General features: G+C 50.4%; 2 protein-coding genes across 2 annotated transcripts in view; one reads left to right on the plus strand and one right to left on the minus strand.

The window, feature by feature from the left end:
- acadvl (acyl-CoA dehydrogenase very long chain) overlaps window positions 1-13,276 on the minus strand; it is a 61,803-nt gene extending 48,527 nt beyond the window's left edge. The window contains exons 1-4 of the mRNA XM_052044719.1: window positions 13,171-13,276; window positions 5,965-6,034; window positions 2,001-2,072; window positions 356-428 (exon numbers count right to left, since the gene is read on the minus strand). Of these exons, the coding sequence (XP_051900679.1) occupies window positions 356-428; window positions 2,001-2,072; window positions 5,965-6,034; window positions 13,171-13,232 (277 nt within the window). The 5' untranslated portion in view covers window positions 13,233-13,276. The remainder of the gene's footprint in view (window positions 1-355; window positions 429-2,000; window positions 2,073-5,964; window positions 6,035-13,170) is intronic.
- Window positions 13,277-16,643: 3,367 nt separating this feature from the next.
- LOC127586609 (disks large homolog 4) overlaps window positions 16,644-20,502 on the plus strand; it is a 188,586-nt gene continuing 184,727 nt past the window's right edge. Inside the window, exons 1-2 of the mRNA XM_052044712.1 lie at window positions 16,644-16,760; window positions 19,689-19,762. Coding sequence (XP_051900672.1) covers window positions 16,652-16,760; window positions 19,689-19,762 — 183 coding nt within the window. The 5' untranslated portion in view covers window positions 16,644-16,651. The remainder of the gene's footprint in view (window positions 16,761-19,688; window positions 19,763-20,502) is intronic.

Here is a 20,502-nt window from a genome sequence, read left to right on the forward strand (position 1 = left end):
TTGTAAGTTATCCGTAGTGTAGGTAAGTTACAGAAGAATTAAAAGGGAGTGGATAGGCACGTGTGAGAAATAGCAGGGGTATGGGGAAATTAGGAGGGGAAAATGGGACAGCACTGCTGGGAACCAGTGTCAATCCGATAGGCCAAATGGCCTCCTTATGTTTTGTAAAGACATTTCCGAATGTTGTAAAGTGAAATGGAAATTGACATTGGGTGCTGCAGAATTTGCTGTGGAAATTGGCAGTGGGGCTCATGGGGCAAAGCCAATGGGAAGCATATGCCCACAACTCTTGGTTATAAACAGATCCCGGCAAGCATAGGCAACACCCCTCAGTCAAAGAAAACTGTACCCGTACCCGAGGGGAAGGGGAAAACTTGCTCCGTTTGGATCAGACCTCGAAACATGTTCACAGCGAATGACTTGGATTCCTGCAAAAGAAGAAAAAGAGTGTTACCCATTATACTCTGTCCCCAACAGGTGCGCCCCCGGCAGTGCTTCTGCCTCTCCTCTCCAGCTACATCGTCTGGCTCCACAGGTGCAAGGCAAACCCTCAGGCGTTTGGCTGAGCAGACGGGTTCTGCCTCCAGAGCCAAGGCAGCAAGTACCAGGAGGCTGGTCCACTGCTCAGCAGGTGCCCCCGCTTTCCAGCAGGACAGCAATCAAGTGCCCACTGAAAGTGCATGAATCGGAGAGAAGCTGAGGCTTCCGTGCCTTAAACACTAGAGAATGCTCCTTGGCAATTCACAACATATAAAGTCCTCGTGCATGGTGTTCATTGCTGTAATGCAAGTAGCAAGGTAGCTGCACTGTGCACAGCAAGATCCCACAATCAGCAAGCTGGCTATGGACAGATAATCTGCTTTTTTAGTGAGTGATGTTTTACTTCAGGACACTGAGGATAACTCCATTTTTGAAAAAGTGACCCAGCTAATTTTTTTTAAATATACATATATAATACATCCATCCAAGGGAAACTGAGTCACATTTTAACATCTTATTTGAAGATGGTACTCCCTCAGCAGCTTCCTTCCCACAGCGCGGCACTCCCTCAGCACCGCCCCTCCCACAGCGCGGCACTCCCTCAGCACCGCCCCTCCCACAGCGCGGCACTCCCTCAGCACCGCCCCTCCCACAGCGCGGCACTCCCTCAGCACCGCCCCTCCCACAGCGCGGCACTCCCTCAGCACCGCCCCTCCCACAGCGCGGCACTCCCTCAGCACCGCCCCTCCCACAGCGCGGCACACCCTCAGCACCGCCCCTCCCACAGCGCGGCACTCCCTCAGCACTGCCCCTCCCACAGCGTGGTGCATCCTCTGCACTACTGCCTCCCCAAACCAATCCTCAGCACTGCCTCTCTGACTGTGCAGGGCTCCCCCCACTCCATTGTCCTGTTCCTGTGAGAGCGCTGCAGTCTACCAGTGCTCCCTCTTGGACAGTGCAGCGTTCCCTCAACACTACACAGTGTGTCTCGATTAACATTTCGCTTCTGTCTTTTGAGAGAGTCTTGAACCTACAGTGGGGAGCAGACAGGCATGTGTGAGAGAAGAAATGGATGTCTGGTGGGGGGGATTGCACTGCTGGGAGACAGCATAGATGCAATAGGCCAAATGGCCTCCTTGTGTGTTATAAAATTAGAAAGGTTTGGTAGGTTTAAATGGTGACTGCAAATTACTCCTGTGCATATGCGAGTGATAGAATCTGGAGTTGTTGGGAATGTGGGGAGAAGAAAATGGGATTAGTGTACATGGGTGGTTGATGGTTGGGGCGGATGGTGGGCCAAAGGGTCAGTTTCTCTGCTGTCTCTCTGACAAGGTTATGCCGTGGTTGTCTCAGGCGGCAATGGCTGGTTAAAGCCAATGCCTGTGGACGAGACCACGTGCACAGAGGAACGACACCAGACCCACTCCAGCTGCAGACCCAGTCTTCCACTCTCTCAATCTACAACCACTTGAATATGGAGGTGTATCTGGCTGTGTACGGAGAAGTCGGTGAAGACATACCATGGCAACAGTCTTCCTGTCCACTGCGGATTTCGCTGCTGTGGAGTCGGTGGCCGTTTTCTCCAGGACCGCCTGACAAGAGAGTGAAACACAGTGAAGCGGGTGACCAGAAATACCTGAAAGCAGGGTCAGAGGTGAAGGGAAGCAGAGGGTTTAAGGGCCCGGGAAGACCGTGAGATTGGACGCGCCAAGGACAAGAAGTGAGGTAGGAAGCTTAACATCAAAGCAAACTGGGGTGGTGGGCGAATGAGACCGGGATGAGGTAGGAAGGAGGGAACGGTCTTTCAGATGAGCAGAAATTGAGGGGGGAGGAGGAGGAGGAGGATGGTGGGGAGTGTTGGAATACAACAAAGGAAGAGTGACTCAGTGTGCTTTTCAAGACCACAACCTCAGCACAGGAGGGCAGAATGATTAATTGTTCTTTTGGGTGCTTTCAAGCAACAGCTGAGGAGAGAGAGAAAGCAACCACTCCCACCAATCCACTTCACCCTGTTCAAAATGACATTGCTGATTCCAGCTGTGAATACTTGTTAACAACAGGAAGACTGTAGAACAGTGTCTGAGAACGTCAGCAGACCTGGTCAGCCTCACCAGCACAGGTTAGTAGAAAACTCCCTGGTCTGACCACTTCAGAAGGGGCTAAGTCGTGAAATGGCAATTGTTTTATAAAATTTATGAACAATGTGGAGGTATCAAATGTACAGATGGAGGTGACAGAATTAAATTCAGACATAATTCTTACTTTCCATCCAACTTACAATCAATGTGTGGTCTGACATCGAACTCCAGAATGTAAAGATGTGAAACAACCTGCTTTTCTGCAGGGTCTCATGATATGATTAAGTGCTTCACAGCTAATGAAGCATAGCTACTGATGTAACGTAGGGACGATGGAAGTCATTTCACACACAGCAAGCTCTCACAAGCAGCTATGTGGCACTCCCTCAGTACTGCCCCCTCTGGCAGTGCCACTCTGCCTCGGTACTGCCCCCTCTGGCAGTGCCGCTCTCCCTCAGTACTGCCCCCTCTGGCAGTGCTGCTCTGCCTCAGTACTGCCCCCTCTGGCAGTGCTGCTCTCCCTCGGTACTGGCCCCTCTGGCAGTGCCGCTCTCCCTCGGTACTGCTGAGCTATGTTCTGCTCTTGAACAAGGAGACACAGCAAAACAGAGAAGTGGGACATTGGGAACAAGAAGTTGGAGAAGTTGCATTTTTTTCTCTGGAGCGTTGGAGACTGAGGGGCGACCTGATGGAAGTATAGAACCTTCTGAGAGGCACAAATAAGGTTGATGGTCAGTCTGTTTTCCAGGGTGGAAATGTCAAATACTAGAGGACATAACGAAAGGGGGAAAGCTTAAAGGAGATTTACATGTAAAGTTGTGTTTTCTTTACACATACAGAGGGCAGTAGGTGCCGGGGAAGTGGTGGCAGCAGCTATGACAGCAATGTTTAAAAGGCATTTCGACAGACACATGAACAGGCAGGGAATGGTGGGAAATTTGCCTTGCACAGGCACATGTACCGTTTAAATTGGCATTGTGTTTGGCACACACACCATGAACCAAAGGGCTGTACTGTTCCTGTTCTAAGTATTTGCTGCATGAACGATGAACATTTTGAGTGATTAGCAGGTCTGATAGTGAAAGCACTTCCTTACCCCCTCTCCTCTCATCCCCTGCCTTTCCTCTCCTTCCTTTCCCCCTCCACACTTCCCACCTCCTTCCTCTCTCTCCCCTCTCCCTTTCCCCCAGCACTCTCCCTGCCCACCTCCTTGTATCCTCCCCCGTCCAGAGTGCAGCTGCTGTGACCTCTGCCCTACATTCCAGCAGCACGATCCATTGCCTCCAGTGCCAAGTGCAGCTCCAGCAGGCGATGACTTCTCACCCAAAAGTTTACACAATCACCAACAACAGGGCAGAGGCACGAGTACAAGCTGACTAATTAACCCTATCACAACCCACACCCAAAGCAACAGAATCATTAGCTTTTGGTCACACAGAGTAACTGTGCATAAAGCTGATTTTAAGAAACCAATCTTCCATCTGCAAGCACTTCCTAAAATACTTTGCATTTAATTGCAACACACAAAGCAAAAATACCCTACAACCTGGTTATCATCCACACTTCATCTTCCCTCCCTCTGTGTTCTCCTCTGGCCCTCCCTCCCTCTCTCTCCCCATTCTCCTCCAGCCCGCCCTCCCTCCCTCTCTCTTCTGTCCCGTCCCCATATTCTCCTCTGGCCCTCCCTCTCTCCGTGTTCTCCTCCGGCCCTCCCTCTCTCCATGTCCTCCTCCACCTTCTCTCCCTCTGCATTCTCCTCTGGCCCTTCAACACCCCCACCACCCCACCACCGCCCCCCCCCTCCCCGATCTCTGCTGATGCGCCCAGACCTTCAATCCTGCCTCTTGCTTTAACACTTCCCAGTCCCTACACCCCTCCTTGCCTTTGCAAGCACCTCTACATCTCTGTACCCCATCTAGTCCTACAACTCTCTAACATCTCAGTGTTCCTCCAGTACCGGTCACTTGACCATCCCCCTTTTCTCACGCTTCACCACTGCCAGCTGTGCCATCAGTTGGATCCCAAGCTCAGGATCCCCTCCCTAAACCACTCTGCCTCTCTTTTATGCTTTCTCTTTGACCAAGCCTTTGATCACTTACCCTAAAAATATGCCCCAGTGTCATATTTCCCATGATAACAGTGCTGTAAATGGAAGAGATCATTGAATGGATGGGCCTGGTCCCATTCCTTTTCCATCCTGTTATTATGGAGTCATGATATAGGAGGGACCATCCTTTCCATGTATAGAAGGTTGGCTGGCCTACAGTGAATGGGGACAGGAATTAATGAGTCTTTTTCATGTTGGCAAGATGTAAGGAGTGGTGTGCCACAGGGAATGGTAGCAGGGCATCAACCTTTCACACTTTATATAACTGACTTGGATGTAGGGACCAAGGCAGGATTCCTAAATTTGTTGACGCCACAAAGATAAGGAGAATAAGTTGTGAAAGGAGATCACGAAGATAGATAGGTTAAGGGAATGGGTAAAGATATGGCAAATGGATTATGACAGAAAATGCGATTGTTCATTTTGGCAGAAAAAAATAATAAAGCATATAGTCTCAATGATGAGAGATTGCAGAGCTCTGAGGTGCAGAGGGATCTGCACATTCTAGTGCGTGATTTGTAAAAGGCAAGTATGTAGGTACAGCAAGTAATCAGGAAGCTAACAGAATGTTATTGTGTATTGCTAGGGGAACTGAAGACAAAAGTAAGGCAGTTATATATGGAATTGGTGAGATCGCATTTGGAGTATCGTGTACAGATTTGGTCTTATTTAAAGGAGGATGTCAGTGCACTGGAAGCAGTTCAGAGAGGGTTGATTAGACAGATACCTGGAATGGGCAGGTTGTTTTATGAGGAAAGGTTAGACAGGCTGGGCTTCTATCCACTGGAGTGCAGAAGAATGAGAGGCGACTTGATTGAAATAAATAAGATCATGGGGGTCTTGACAGGATGGGTGTGGAGAGGACGTTTCCTCTTGTGGGAGAATCTAAAACAAAGGTCACTGTTTTTAAAATATGGCTTCACCTTTTAAAGAGGAGGTGAAATGTTTCCTCTCAAAGGGTTGTGAATCTTTGGAACTCTTCCTCAAAGAATTGTGAAAGCAGAGATAGGAATATCAGATTTAAACATATCCTTGATAGGTGATGGGGAGGCAGGAATGCAGTGTTAAAGTTATGACCAGTCCAATGGTGGAGCAGGCTCGAGGGGTTAAGTAAGCTAATCCTACTCTTAACCAATTTGTTTATATGAGCCATGGAGGTAATGGTTTGTATTTGAAAATTTCAACAGAAAAACAGTTCTTTGTTCCTGTATAAACCTCAGCTGACTGCGCTGCGTTGCTGCCCGCACTCTAGGACAAAAGGAGAGGACCTCCTTACAATATCGAAAGGTACCCACTTACCTGGGTGGCCTGGGAGGCAAAGGATCGGCCATCATCAATCACAAGGCAACAGGCTGGAGGGTACCAGGGACTGAAAGAGATACAGGGAGAATGTTTAACAATGCACACAATCTGGAGATCCAGGGGGTCACCACTGCTTCCAAGTCCTCTGATTTTCTGCTATGTAATGCACTCTGGGAAAAAAAGGTGTAATTACACAGTCTACCTCCTTCTCTCTCCCATGTTTTAGCATAAACCAAAAGGCTGTCATCATGCCTCACTGAGAAAAAACAGCAAGAGCACGAACAAACTTCCCACACAGCCTACAAATAACTAGCTGGTGATATTACCAAGTGATTGCTGCACAAGTGTGATATCCCCATGCTCTGTACTTGCTGCGGTGTTACCTCATTTACAATGGCAATACAAGCTTTCCTGGGCACCAGCCTTATGAGGAGTGCCATCTTGGAATGGAACGAGACACAGATTGACCAGGACCATACCTGGATTCCACGTTAAATTACACGGGAAGTCTACACAAACCAGGGAGAAATACTCAAGAATTTAGAAGGTTAACAGGCAAAATGAGTAACATGGAAGATAGTACAGGAACTAATGGAGTAGATGAAGGGAGATTTACCCACTGGTTGTGGAGTTTGTGATTGGGGAGGCAGGGTATGAAAATTACAGCCGGGGTTTTGGGAGAGAATTTCAGGAATTATTCTACCTGGAGAGTATGGGGGAACTTTGAACTCACTCGTATTTCCTTACGACACATGAGGCAGCCATTCAATCCATCAATTCTACTCTGGCCTTCAGAGCTTTCCCATCAGTCCCATTCCTCCGCTCTCGCTCAAAGGGCAGTCAGTACTGGGTCCAGTGTTAATGTTATAGCTGGCATTGATAAATTATTTATAAATATATTAATGCACTGACATAAGAGGTCAGGTCACTATCAGCCATGCTCTCATTAAAGGATGGAGCAGTCTCAAAGGGCTGGATGACCTTCTCTGAAGTTCCAAGGCAAAAGTTAAAACCAATGGTTCCATTATAAGAGCACACTGGGCACTGGTTCAGACCCTCCCAGCCACAGTAATTATTAGCTTCACTTCGCAAAACATCACAGGCAAGTATAATCTCCCCCTGAAAAGTAATTACAAAGAATAATAGAACATCGGTCTTTATCTCTAGGAGGCTGGAGTACAAAGGGGAAGGAGTGATGCTTCAGGTGTCTAAAGCCTTGGTCAGACCTCATCTGGAGACACTGCAATCAGGTCTGGGTTTAGCACTGCAGGAAACAAGGATCAGCGTCAGTGGAGGAGTAGCAGAGTGACAATGGAGCTGAGAAGGTTAAATTATCAGGACAGATTGTGTAAACTTTGTACATATTCCCTACAAGTACAAGATAACAACAGCTATCTCTTCCAGGTTTTTAAAACATTAATATAACAGCGCAGGGTCGATAAGAACTGTTTCCTCTGTTTAGGGGGGGGGAGCCCACAACAAAGGAGAGGGCCTTAAATTCAAAGCCCAGCCAATTAGGGTGACGTCAGAGGACTGTTCCTCACCCAGCAGCTGTGGGGATTCGGAACTCTTTTGGTGTTTGGGGGGAACATCGACACGAGGTTCTGCAGATGCTGGAATCTGGAGCAACACACACAAAAGATGCTGAAGGAACTCAACAGGTCAGGCAGCATCTATGGAGGGAAATAAACAGTCCCTTCATAAAACACCAAAACGTCGACTGTCCATTTCCCTCCATCGATGCTGCCTGACCTGCTGAGTTCCTCCAGCTTTTTGTGTGTTGTTTCCCCAAACACCTGTTAGGGTTGGTCAGTCTGAGTTTTCAAGATTGAGATGAGAGATGATCGTTGGACAGGGTGTCCTGGGACAGGGAACAGGCATTGATCATATTAACGGTATGGACAGGCAGTGAGCTCGATACATAGAAGGCAACCCTAAAACAGGTTAATTGACAGGTAAATTGTGCAAAATTTTCAGGAGGGCTGAACCACCTTCCCTAAGGACATAATAAAAGAGAAGGCCACAGGGTCCCTCAAGTCTGCTCCACCTTTTCATACGACCATGGCTGATTCTTGTCAGGAACTATTTCCCTGCCGGATCCCCACATCCCTGATTTGCTTGGTGTCCAAGGATCCATCCATTCCAGCTGTGGGTGCCCCCTGGGTGAGAGGTATTGAACCTCAGGATTATCTATTGATAGATCCAAGTCCACCAGCATTGTGCCTGTGTGACAGTGATAGACATGTGTCCATCAGTGCTGTACTCTAGTGTTATACACTGACAGACCTCTTCCCAACATTACTGTACCTCATTGTTATGATAGGCCTGTGCCCACCAAAACTGTGCTTGTATTAAACAGTGACACACTGCTCCTGCCAGTACTGTGCCCAAGAGTTAGATTGTGCAATATCTTCAATAAATTCTCTGAATAAGTCCACCAATCATTCTGTGGGTCAGTTCATTACTCAGAATGGAATGTGATCAGGGTCTGAGCTGTCTGATCACTGTTTCTGTACATTTCTGATGTGGAAAATTAATAAAACGTTAGCCAGGTTCTTACTGACACTTGCCAATCTGTGTATGGACATTAGAGGTGGATGTGGTCCTGGTGATTGCTGGCAGTAGCTCCATGTACAAGTTTGAGGATAAATGCTGGTGACTTGCAGAGCGAGTACCAGTCTCATCTTTGAAGATCGGAACAGATTTTGCCAGACCTTGGGGAGGGTGGCACATCTACAGAATTAACTGGAGAGCTCTTTCAAAGAGTCGGTACACACTTGATGGGCAGAGTGGCCTCCATTTATCTTGAGTCATCCCCTGATTAGATGTGATTACATGAACTTTGTTCCTGTAATCTGTAGTTGGAACCTTTCAACTAAATGACTCAACTTTGTAACGTGTAGTAGTTCAAAATCATCTGAAGTCTGACATAGAGCGAAACGGTTTTAATCATCATTTCTGGGCTGTATTGTCCAGAGTTGTCATTGGCATGCTGGTTCACAAAATAAAAGAAAACAGAAAATACTAGAACTACTCAGCAGGTCAGGCTGTACCTGTGAATGGGAGATGGCATTAACATTTTAGGTCAAAGTCTGTCTCTCTTTCCACAGATACTGTCTGACCTGCTGAGTGCGTCCAGCATTTTTTTTCTATTTCAGTTTTCCAGCATGTGTAGTTTGTTATTTTCATGCTTCTCTCTGGAGACTCTCACCTCCCGACTGGACATGAGGTTTTGGTATTCTCCCACCCAGAGGGCACCCACAGCTGGAATGGATGGATCCTCGGACACCAAGCAAATCAGGGATGTGGGGATCGGGCAGGGAAATAGTTCCTGACAAGAATCAGCCGTGGTCGTATGAAAAGGTGGAGCAGACTTGAGGGACCCTGTGGCCTTCTCTTTTATAATGTCCTTAGGGAAGGTGGTTCAGCCCTCCTGAAAATTTTGCACAATTTACCTGTCAATTAACCTGTTTTAGGGCTGCGTTCTATGTATCGAGCTCACTGCCTGTCCATACCGTAAATACGATCAATGCCTGTTCCCTGTCCCAGAACACCCTGTCCAACAATCATCTCTCATCTCAATCTTGAAAACTCACACTGACCAACCCTAACAGTCTATGTGTGTAGCCTCAGGAGATGGGGGAGATCTTAAACAGTTTTTTTGCATCAGTATTTACACAGGAAACTGGCATAGTGGATATGGAAGGAAGGGAAACAAGCAATAGTGTCATGGAACATATAAAGATTAAAGAGGAGTAGGTCCTTGCTGCTTTACAGTGAATAAAGGTAGATAAATCCCTCGGGCCTGATAAGATATTTCCTCAGACATTGAAAGAGACTAGTGTAGAAACTGCAGGGGTCCTGGCAGATACATTTAAACTGTCCTTAGCCACGGGTGCAGTGCCGGAGGACTGGAGGGTAGCTCATGTAGTTCCGTTGTTTAAAAAAGGATCTAAAAGTAAACCAGGTAATTACAGGCCAGTGAGCCTGACATCAGTAGTGGGTAAATTATTGGAAGGTGTTCTGAGAGATCGGATATACAAGTATTTGGATAGCCAAGGGCTGACTAAGGATAGTCAGCATGGCTTTGTGCGTGGTAGATCGTGTTTAACGAATCTTGTAGAGTTTTTCAAGGAGGTTACCAAGAAAGTGGATGAAGGAAAGGCTGTGGATGTTGTCTACATGGACTTTAGTAAGGCCCTTGACAAGGTCCCACATGGGAGGTTAGTTCAGAAGGTTCAGACACTAGTTATCCATGTTGTAAACTGGATTTGAAATTGGCTGTGTGGGAGAAGACAGAGAGTGGTAGTGGATGATTGTTTCTCAGACTGGAGGCCTGTGACTAGTGGTGTGCCTCAGGGATCTGTGCTGGGGCCATTGTCATTTGTTGTCTATATCAATGATCTAGACGATAATGTGGTAAATTGGATCAGCAAGTTTGCTGATGATACTAAGATTGGAGGCGTAGTAGACAGTGAGGAAGGCTTTCAAAGCTTGCAGAGGGATCTGAACCAACTGGAAGAATGGGCCAGAAAATGGCAGATGGAATTTAATGCAGACAAGTGTGAGGTGTTGTATTTTGGAAGGACAAATCAAGGTAGGACCTACACAGTAGATGGTAGGGCATTGAGGAGTGCGGAGGAACAAAGGGATCTGGGAGTTCAGATACATAATTCCCTGAAAGTGGTGTCGCAGGTAGACAGGGTTGTAAAGAAGGCTTTTGGCATCCTGGCATTCATAAATCAAAGTATTGAGTATAGGAGTTGGGATGTTATGGTGAGGTTGTATAAGACATTGGTGAGGCCAAATTTGGAGTGTTGTGTTGTGTGCAGTTCTGGTCACCTAACTATAGGAAGGATATTTGTAAGATTGAAAGAGTGCAGAGGAGATTTACTAGAATGTTGCCGGGTCTTCAGGAGTTGAGTTACAGGGAAAGATTGAATAGGTTAGGACTTTATTCCTTGGAGCGCAGAGGAATGAGGGGAGATTTGATGGAGGTTAACAAAATTCTGAGGGGTATAGACAGAGTTAATGCGAGTAGGCTCTTTCCACCTAGATTAGGAGAGATAAGTACGAGAGGATATGGCTTTAGGGTGAAAGGGGAAAAGTTTAGGGGGAACTTCTTCACTTAAAAAGTGGTTGGAGTATGGAATGGGCTGCCATCTGATGTAGTAAATGCAGGCTTACTCTTAAGTTTTAAGAATAAATTGGACAGATACATGGACGGGAGAGGTCTGGAAGGTTATGGACTAGGTGCAGGTAAATGGGACTAGCGGAATACCGTTTTGGCACACTAGAAGGGCCGAATGGTCTGTTTTCTGTGCTGTAGTGTTCTATGGTTCTAACAGGTGTTTGGGAAAACAACACACAAAAAACTGGAGGAACTCAGCAAATCAGGTAGCATCCATGGAGGGAAATGGACAGTCGACGTTTTAGTGTTTGATGAAGGGTCTCGACTTGAAATGTTGACACAGGGCTCTCACTCTGTAAGACTAGGCTACAGTGCTGGTGTGTACACAATTATCTCTAATAGTGTGGATCAATATATTAAACCTTAGCCAAAAAGTATTTCTGATTAGTAAACAAAAACTGAGAATCAGATAAATTTGTTGAACTGATTTATGTTTGCGTGGCAGATACACATTTACAATTTCAACAAAAGGCCTTCTCTATAACTTCACGCTGGCCTGTCTCAACTGGGGGAGGGATATATTGACACCCCTGCCACTCAAGGATGGAGGAAGCTCACCCCTCCCTCAACTCACCAAGGGGACACAGCAGTTAGTGGGTGGCAGGGTAGTGCAGTTGACACAGCTATTTCCTCACAACTTCAGGGACCTCAGTTAGATACTGGACCTCAGTTAGATACTAAGTGTGGAGCTTGCACCCTTTCCCTGTGACTCTTTGCCCAGATGCTCTGCTTCCCTCCTGAATCCCAATGACCTGTAAGTTGGTGGGTTAATTGACCACTGTAAATTTCCCCTTGTGTGTAGATGAGTGTTAGAATCTAGAGTATGATGGGGAGAATGAAATGAAATTAGTGTAGGATTGGTCAGCATGGACTCGATGGGCCAAAGGGCCTGCTTCCCTACTGTGTCACTCTTATGACTTGCTCTTTACTTTCTTAGGACGTTAAGGAAGTTCTGCTTGTCACTGAACATTCCAACAAACATCTACAGATCTGCCTGTATCCTGACTAGTTGCATCATGATCTGGTACAGCAATTCAAATGCCCAGGAAAGCAAGAAGCTGCAGAGAGTAGTGGACTCAGCCCAATACATCACGGGCACATCCCTCCCCACCATCGGGAGTATCTACAGGAGGCACTGCCTCAAGAAGGCAACATTTATGATCAAAGATCCCCACCATCCGGGCCATGCCATCTTTTTGCAACTATCACTGGGCAGGAGGTACAGAAGCCCGAAGTCCCACGCCCTCAGGTTCAAGAAAAGCTACTTCCCTTCAACCACTCGGTTCTTGAACCAACCAGCAAAACCCTAATCACTACAGCTTAGCAACACTATGACCACTTTGATCACTTTGTACTAAAATTGTTTTTTTGGTTCTAATTCCATTCTTTCTGGTAAATATTCTGTATAATGTTTAATATATGTTTTTCTTGTGGATGCTGCTTATATGAAGCCATGTGCCTGTGATGCTGCTGCAAGTAAGTTTTTCATTGCACCCGTGCACACATGTACTTGTGCATATGACAATAAACTCGACTTCACTTGAGTCTTGCACATACTCGGGTGGAACAGACCCCCATTTTCAACACAGGGGAGGGAGTCGCTCCCAACTTCACATTGAGGGAGAGGAGGTGTGCACAGCAACATAACACCCCCACCCTCGTCCCAGATACTCCACATACCATCCTTCCCTGTTCCCTATCGCTGGGTGGACGCACATTGGCTCTTCCTTGCTCGCCCTCACCCACAAACCTGCCCTCCCCACCCCTCCCAACACACCCTCCCCTCCCCTCATGCCCTCCCCTCCCAACACACAGGTACCCTTGTCCATCTCTCTGCAGGCCACGCCCCCCCGCTCAGGCCACGCCCCCATCCCGAGCAACGATCCTGCCCCGCGGGCCCGGCCCATCCCCACACCCCAGGGACCTCTGATTTAAATTCCCGGACCTCACGGCGGTTGACAGCACTTCCCGCCCTGCCCTTCCCCTCCCCTGGGTGGCAGGGCCGCTCATACCGTGCACGCAAGGCCCGGGCCGCCGTCTGCCCGCAACGCACCGCCTCCCTCAGGCTCCACATCGTCCGGCCGCCGGCTGAGCTTCGCAACCGCTGCCGATCAACGTCACCGCGCACGTTCGCTCCGCCGTACGTGCCCCGGGCACGCGCACAGGCGTGCGTTCACGCAGGGCATGCTGGGAGGTGTAGTTCAACGGTTTCATTGGGCGGGAAAGTGTGAAAGGCACGAGGGGAGGGGGGAGGGGAGGGGGGAGGGGTGAGGGGTGAGGGGAGGGGGGAGGGGTGAGGGGTGAGGGGTGAGGGGAGGGGGGAGGGGAGAGGGGAGGGGGGAGGGGAGAGGGGAGAGGGGAGGGGGGAGGGGAGGGGAGGGGGGAGGGGAGAGGGGAGAGGGGGGAGGGGAGGGGAGGGGGGAGGGGAGGGGAGGGGCGAGGGGAGGGGAGGGGAGGGGCGAGGGGAGGGGAGGGGAGGGGTGAGGGGAGGGGAGGGGTGAGGGAGGGGAGGAGGGGAGGGGAGGGGGGAGGGGGGAGGGGAGGGGGGAGGGGAGGGGTGAGGGGAGGGGAGGGGAGGAGGTGAGGGAGGGGTGAGGGGGGAGAGGAGGTGAGGGAGGGGTGAGGGGGGAGGAGGTGAGGGAGGGGTGAGGGGGGGAGGAGGTGAGGGAGGGGTGAGGGGGAGAGGAGGTGAGGGAGGGGTGAGGGGGGGAGGAGGTGAGGGGGGGGGGGTGGGGTGAGGGAGGGGTGAGGGGGGGGTGGGGTGAGGGGGGGGTGGGGAGGGGAGGGGGGAGGGGTGAGGGGGGGGTGGGGAGGGGAGGGGTGAGGGGGGGGGTGGGGAGGGGAGGGGTGGGGGGGGTGGGGTGGGGGGGTGGGGAGGGGAGGGGTGGGGGGGGGAGGGGAGGGGAGGGGTGGGGGGGGGGTGGGGAGGGGAGGGGTGGGGAGGGGAGGGGGGGTGGGAGGGGAGGGGTGAGGGGGGGGTGGGGAGGGGAGGGGTGAGGGGGGGTGGGGTGGGGTGGGGAGGGGTGAGGGGGGGGTGGGGAGGGGAGGGGTGAGGGGGTGGGGAGGGGAGGGGTGAGGGGGGAGGGGAGGGGTGAGGTGGGGGGGTAGGGGGTGAGGGGGGGTGGGGGGAGTGAGGGGTAGGGGATGAGGGGTAGGGGGGTGAGGGGGGTGAGGGGTAGGGGGGGTAGGGGGGTGGGGGGTAGGGGGGTAAGGGGGGTGGGGGTAAGGGGGGGTAGGGGGTAAGGGGGGGTAGGGGGTAAGGGGGGGTAAGGGGGTGGGGGTGAAGGGGGGGTGGGGGGTGAGGGGTAGGGGGTAAGGGGGGGTGGGGGGTGAGGGGTAGGGGGGTAGGGGGTAAGGGGGGGTGGGGGGTGAGGGGTAGGGGGGTGAGGGGTAGGGGGTAGGGGGGGTGAGGGGTAGGGGGTGAGGGGTAGGGGGTGTAGAGGGTGAGGGGTAGGGGGGTGGGGGGGTGAGGGGTAGGGGGGGGGTGGGGGTTAGGGGGTGGGGGGTTAGGGGGGTGGGGGGTAGGGGGGTGAGGGGTAGGGGGGGTGGGGGGTGAGGGGTAGGGGGTAGGGCTGAGGGGTAGGGGGGTAGGGGTGAGGGGGAGGGGGTGTGGAGGGGGGTGGGGGGAGAGGGGGAGGAGGGGAGGGGGAGGGGGAGAGGGGGAGGGGGAGAGGGGGAGGGGCGGGGAGGGGGAGGGGGAGAGAGGGGGAGGGGCGGGGAGGGGGAGGCTAGGGGGGAGAGGGGGAGGGGAGGGGGAGGCTAGGGGGGGAGGGGGAGGGGGGAGGGAGGGGGTGAGGGAGGGAGGTGGGGGGAGGGGGGAGAGAGGGGGTGAGGGAGGGAGGTGGGGAGAGGGGGTGAGGGAGGGAGGTGGGGAGAGGGGGAGGGGGGGAGGAGCGGGGGAGGGCAGAGAGAGGGGGTGAGGGAGGGAGGTGGGGAGAGGGGGTGAGGGAAGGAGGGAGGTGGTGGGGGGTGAGGGAGGGGGGTGAGGGAGGGGGTGTGGGAGGGAGGGGGTGGGGGTGGGGGGGAAGGGGTGAGGGAGGGAGGTGTGAGGGGGTGAGGGGTGGGGGAGGGGGTGTGTGGGGGAGGGGGTTGAGTGTGGCAGATGGGTGTAATTGTGAGGGAGGGGCAGGTGGGTGTGAGAGGACGTGAGTAGGAAAGGCTTGAGGGGGCAGGTGGGTGTTGGTCGCATGACAGAGTCTGAGAGGAGCAGATGGACGTGAGAGGGAGTGTCAGATAGGTGAGAGGGTGGAGGAAGGTGGGAATGAGGACAGTAGGCTGTGAGGGTGGCTGGGAGTGACAGGAGGGTGAAAGGGGCCAAAGACGTGCAGTAAAACGTGGGGGTGAGTGGGAGAATTTGGGGGGATTTGATGGGAATAGTGTTTATGGGTGCTGATGGTCGACATAGACTCGGTGGGCATCTGCTCCCAGTTACCCCTGGGATCGCTGTGTGAGTGGCAGCTGTACCTCCCTGGGTCACATTCACACTCCCTCACTGCAGACCCGAGCACAGTGATGAGGGAGCGCCGCACTGTGGGTGGGTGGGGCGGTGTCGAGGGAGCGTCGCACTGTGGGAGGGATGGCATTGAGGGAGCTCCGCTCTGTGGGAGGGACGGTACTGAGGGAGTGTCACATTGTGGGAGGGGGTGGTGCTGAGGGAGCGCCGCACTGTGGGAGGGTGGTGTGTTTCCCCAGTGTTTCCCCCTTCCCTGTTGCACTGGAACTCAGTGATGTGACTTGAAAAGAAAACTACCACCGAGTCACAACTTCTAATCAGCACTCTGCAAAGTTTTTAAATGCTGTTCATTGTTTGATCCTGTCCTCCCCCCCCCCGAGGGGACTGGGGATATTACAGTGACATTTGTTCATCGAAAATCTCAGTGCTACTCAATGCAAAACTCTGACATCCGCCGCTAGTTCATTTCGCGCGGCGTTCTGGGATGTGTAGTCCATATCAAAACTAATCAATGCCTACATTTCAACATTTTAAAATCATACAACGAAGTTTGTTCACGCACTTCTGGAGATTGATGCTGCGCTCTATTGAGAATCTAAACATTGGGTTAGAAGTAGATAAAGGGCGCAGTTAAAATGCAATCGGCGAGTTGTATAGCAGGTTTTAACTACAGGTTCCAGCCGGCACCACGGCTCATCCACATGCGCCACCAGCTGCGGCTAATGACAACTAATTCTAATCCGAGGTTGTTAATGGGATGAATGTGGAACAGAGGAAGCATTCTGAGATATGGCAGTCTCCAGACAAGGTAACAAGGTCTGCAAACCAATACATGCAAACCTTGGAACAAACTTGTACTTAGTTGTGGGTGTTATAACTTCTTAGGATTAAACCAACTTTTTAAATCTTCCTACAATTCCCTTTGCCTAGGTATCTTAGTTGGTTGATGATTTGTGATCAGGGAACCTTTGAGTGTTTGTCATGCCAGTCTGACCTGTTATTGTTTTTGCTCTCTAGATGCTCACAGAGCCCTTCAGCAGATGCAGGGACACCAGCCACACGGGGATCCAGCCCAGGACGATCGCTTCAAGGCAAGGACAGAGAGGCTCCTCACCATCTTTCACAGTGATCTCTTCCAGGCTCTGCTGGGTATGCCACTGAATGGGTAATGTAGGGTTTGATGGAGCTGTGTGGAGGGATTCCTCTAACTGTATTACTGCATTGTTGCATTAAACATTCCTTGGGTAGGGACAGCATGGGTTACATAATGGAATCTGTATATTGTGAAGTTGATTGCTGGTGAACTTAATCCTGAGTGGGTATGTCAAGACAAATACACTTGTCTGAAAAGTCACAAACAAAATGCAGATGCTAAAAATCTGAAATAAAAACAGAAAATGCTGGAAGTATTCTGCAGGTCAGGCAGCATCTGTGGAGAGAAAAACAATGTTTCCGGTCTGAATCACAACTGACGATCAACCATTGTTTAAGCAGTTTTCACGGGAGTGTCCATTGGGATGGTTGGGGTATCGGGATTGTTGCATCTCCGGCTCCACGCCTCCCCTAATTAACGTGCGAGTATGCCCAATTGCTCAGAGATTAATGAGGCCAGAGGCCTAGGGAACTTTTAATCAGCCAGCCTGCTGTGGGTTTGAGCATAGCATCTTGACCACTGGCCACTAGCCCCTGCCTCCCTTTGAGCTGCCTGGTGTTGTTATGTATTTACTTTCAGCTCTGTTCAATAGTCATGCTTTTAAAATAAAATTAGAATTAACATTGGGACGGATTAAAGGAAAGGGGCAGGTTTGACGTCACTAAGGAGCTTATGAAGCATTAAAGAGCTTGTGGGTTCCTTGGTGTCAAGCAATGCCGATTATAACTGTGAACATCTTCCTGCACCATCCACAATCTCACAGTTAGGAAAATTAGAGTTAATAGAACCATTCTGTCTAATATCTTTTGATCCTCTGTTTTCTCCTTATGGTTAAAGTGACACTCTGTAGGTTTCCATTAGAACACTCCCCAAAACAGATAAAGCTTGTATTTCTAAAGTAGTGATTTGAAGATGTCCCAAAGCACTTTTCTGAAATGTGAAGGACTTTGCAAATGTAGTCGGTGTTATAATGTAGGAGAAAAAGGGAAGCCAATTTGAGTATAACAAGAGTCTGCAAACAGTTTGCTGGAGGAATTCAGCAGGTTGAGCAGCAGGAAAGGAATTGTCGACATTTTGGATCGAAACCCTGCATTAGGACTGATCAGGGTTTTGACCCAAAACATTGACAATTCCTCCCCACCCCCCCATGATGCTGCTTGAGCTGCCAGGTTCCTCCAGTAGCTTGTTTCTTTATTGCACAAGATCCTATCTGCACTAATGTGATAATGATCAGATCATCTCTTTTTAGTAATGTTGGATGACAGATATGTATGTATATTGGACAGAAAAGTTCTATTAACTCTCTTGTCCACCTCCCATCCCTCCTGAGGATACAGGAGGACTGCTTATTATCAAATCAGAGCACAGGGATCCCAGCAGGGTCTTCACTTGCAGTCTCATTTGGAAAAAATCAGCAGCTCCAACAGCAAAGTATTCTTCCGTTTGTGTAGCATATGCTTAGTGCTGTCCCCACAAGGCAAGGGTTAGCCATAAAGTGAAGCTCCCTTTGTCCCTTCACACATTCTCAGAGTGGGAAAAACAGGGGTTGGCTGATTGATGATTGAACACACCTGACTCTAATCTGCAGTGCTAACTCAGGTGTGTTCAATCGTCAATCAACCAATCTCTGCTTTTTGCTTTCTATCTACTTCTGCTGTGGAAAGAAGAAAGGAAGAGATTTATTTCAAGATTAAAATTGAACCACCTTAATATGTATTTTATAAGTTTTGATAGCTAGACACAGAAAGAAGAAAGAGTCTATGATATTGTAGGGGTGAGTTTGCCAGACTCTGTAGGGAGGCTTGTACTTTTGTTTTTCCAGCTTGAAACAAGTAAATGTTTCCCAACCCTGCTGCTCCAGCCTGCACTTGGACTGGAGCAGACTGGATCAGGAAAGCATGTTGGTCAGCATGGAAAGTTGGGCCAAAAGGCCAATTTCCATGTCGTATAACTGCATGACCCTGAGGTTGGCGAGGAGGAAGAAAAACCTTGAGGCACCTTCCCTGGAAACTGAACCCAGGCCTTAGACATAGGGATCCCACCGTGGATGACCTCGGGTCTGAAGCTGCAGAAGAGAAGACGGAGATGGCTTCAGTGATGGAGCTTTCTGCGCTCCCAGGCCCTTTGGAGTGATAACAAGAACAAGGTGCCACTCCTTTGAACTGGAGAAGTGTGCTGAGGTGTGAGGCCCATGAAGCACTGAGGATCTGAGTCAGGCCCTCTCCACCATTCCCACTGTCACACCCATGGGCCCGGGGTGGGTGGGGGCCACCTAACCCATGGGATTGTTGGGGGAGAACAGAGTCCCTGGTGACTGGCCTCTCCTGTGGAGGGAAATGAAAGGCCCTTGTGGTAGTGGAGGCTGCAGATCTCTCCAGGTGTCTGGTCTCCCTCAGCTACTACCTTGGGTGAGGAAGGCACAGCTGCCAATCTTGGCTGCAATCTCAGCCTGGCACTGCCTGGGAGCTTCTACAGCCAGTGCAAAGTTTTGTAAATATTGATATTGTAAACGGTCCCCTCATGGTGGTGATGACAGGGTAAGGGGAGAATTCTCTCTTGCTCTCTCTTCAGAACTTGGCTTTGGAATGGTGGGGTTCTCTTGTGGTCTGACACCTTGGGTGGGGTGAGATCTTTGTCCACTGTCACCAGGCTGAGGTTCCCCAGAGGAGGCCAGGAAGGACCATTCTGCCATTGATCCTGAGGTTGGGATTGCAGCAGAGGTGGGGTCAGCTGGCTCATGGTAGAGTGTAGGGTGGGCACATTAACCACTTGGGAGAGACCCCTCATGGGGTCTGTTTGTGCTGCCCTCAAAAAGATGAACCTGTCCTAGTTGCTGTCCTGGCTGAATTTTGGGTCCAATCAGCAGCTGTGCCCTCATGTGAGTGTATTTTGATGATTCACTATTTGGTGTCTTTGTTCGACAGATATTCAGCAGTCTTACGAAGTGTCCCTGGAGGGCCAGCCAGCCCAGCGTGGTCCCAAGAAGTTGAATCCTAAGGTAGGAAGCTCTTGTTTTGGATCTGTATGTTTGGAGCTGCTGAAACTTGGTGCCTGAGCTGCTGATCTCTAGGGTTCTGCTCCACTAGGCATGAGGCAGGCACTGGGAAATGACAGGTCAATGACTTGGCCTCTCACCAGAGTATGTATCCAATTCTGGCCTTGCAGGGTGATTTGCAAAGGTGTTATCAGATGTTATTTTAAATGTTTCTCTGTACAAACAGTAGAGAAACAGGCCATTCAGCCCTTCTGCTCTGTTCCTGCACTGCTGCCCCACACCAGCTCCCTCTCCATCTCCATTTTCAGTTTCTTTGACTACCCTGCTCCACTTTGACCACCACTACTATCCACCTTGATATTGCCCTTTGGGAGTTCAGCCCCCTGATCTGGTGAAAGATATTTCCCCTGAATTCCCAGTCAGATTTATCAGGGGCTGGCTTGTGTTGGTCTGATTTCTCCTTCAAGTGGAAGCTTCCCTCTTTACATGCTGGAAATACTCAGCAGGTCAGGCAGCATTTTTGGAGAGAGAAATGGAGTTAATGATTCCAACACAATGGAAAAGAATGGGGTTTCAGATGCTGAGGAAGAGACAAGGTCAGAAAGGAAAGGCAGGAGAGACTGAGTAGCATAATGGGCCATGGTGTCACGTGAAAGCAGGAGGTGTGAATGGGAACCACGAAATCGTTGTCTCACACTACCGAAGGAATTGGCTGTGGATGCTGGAAATCCTGAAATAAAAGT

The sequence above is a fragment of the Pristis pectinata genome, chromosome 37 (assembly GCF_009764475.1).
Source record: "Pristis pectinata isolate sPriPec2 chromosome 37, sPriPec2.1.pri, whole genome shotgun sequence".
Lineage (NCBI taxonomy): Eukaryota > Metazoa > Chordata > Chondrichthyes > Rhinopristiformes > Pristidae > Pristis > Pristis pectinata.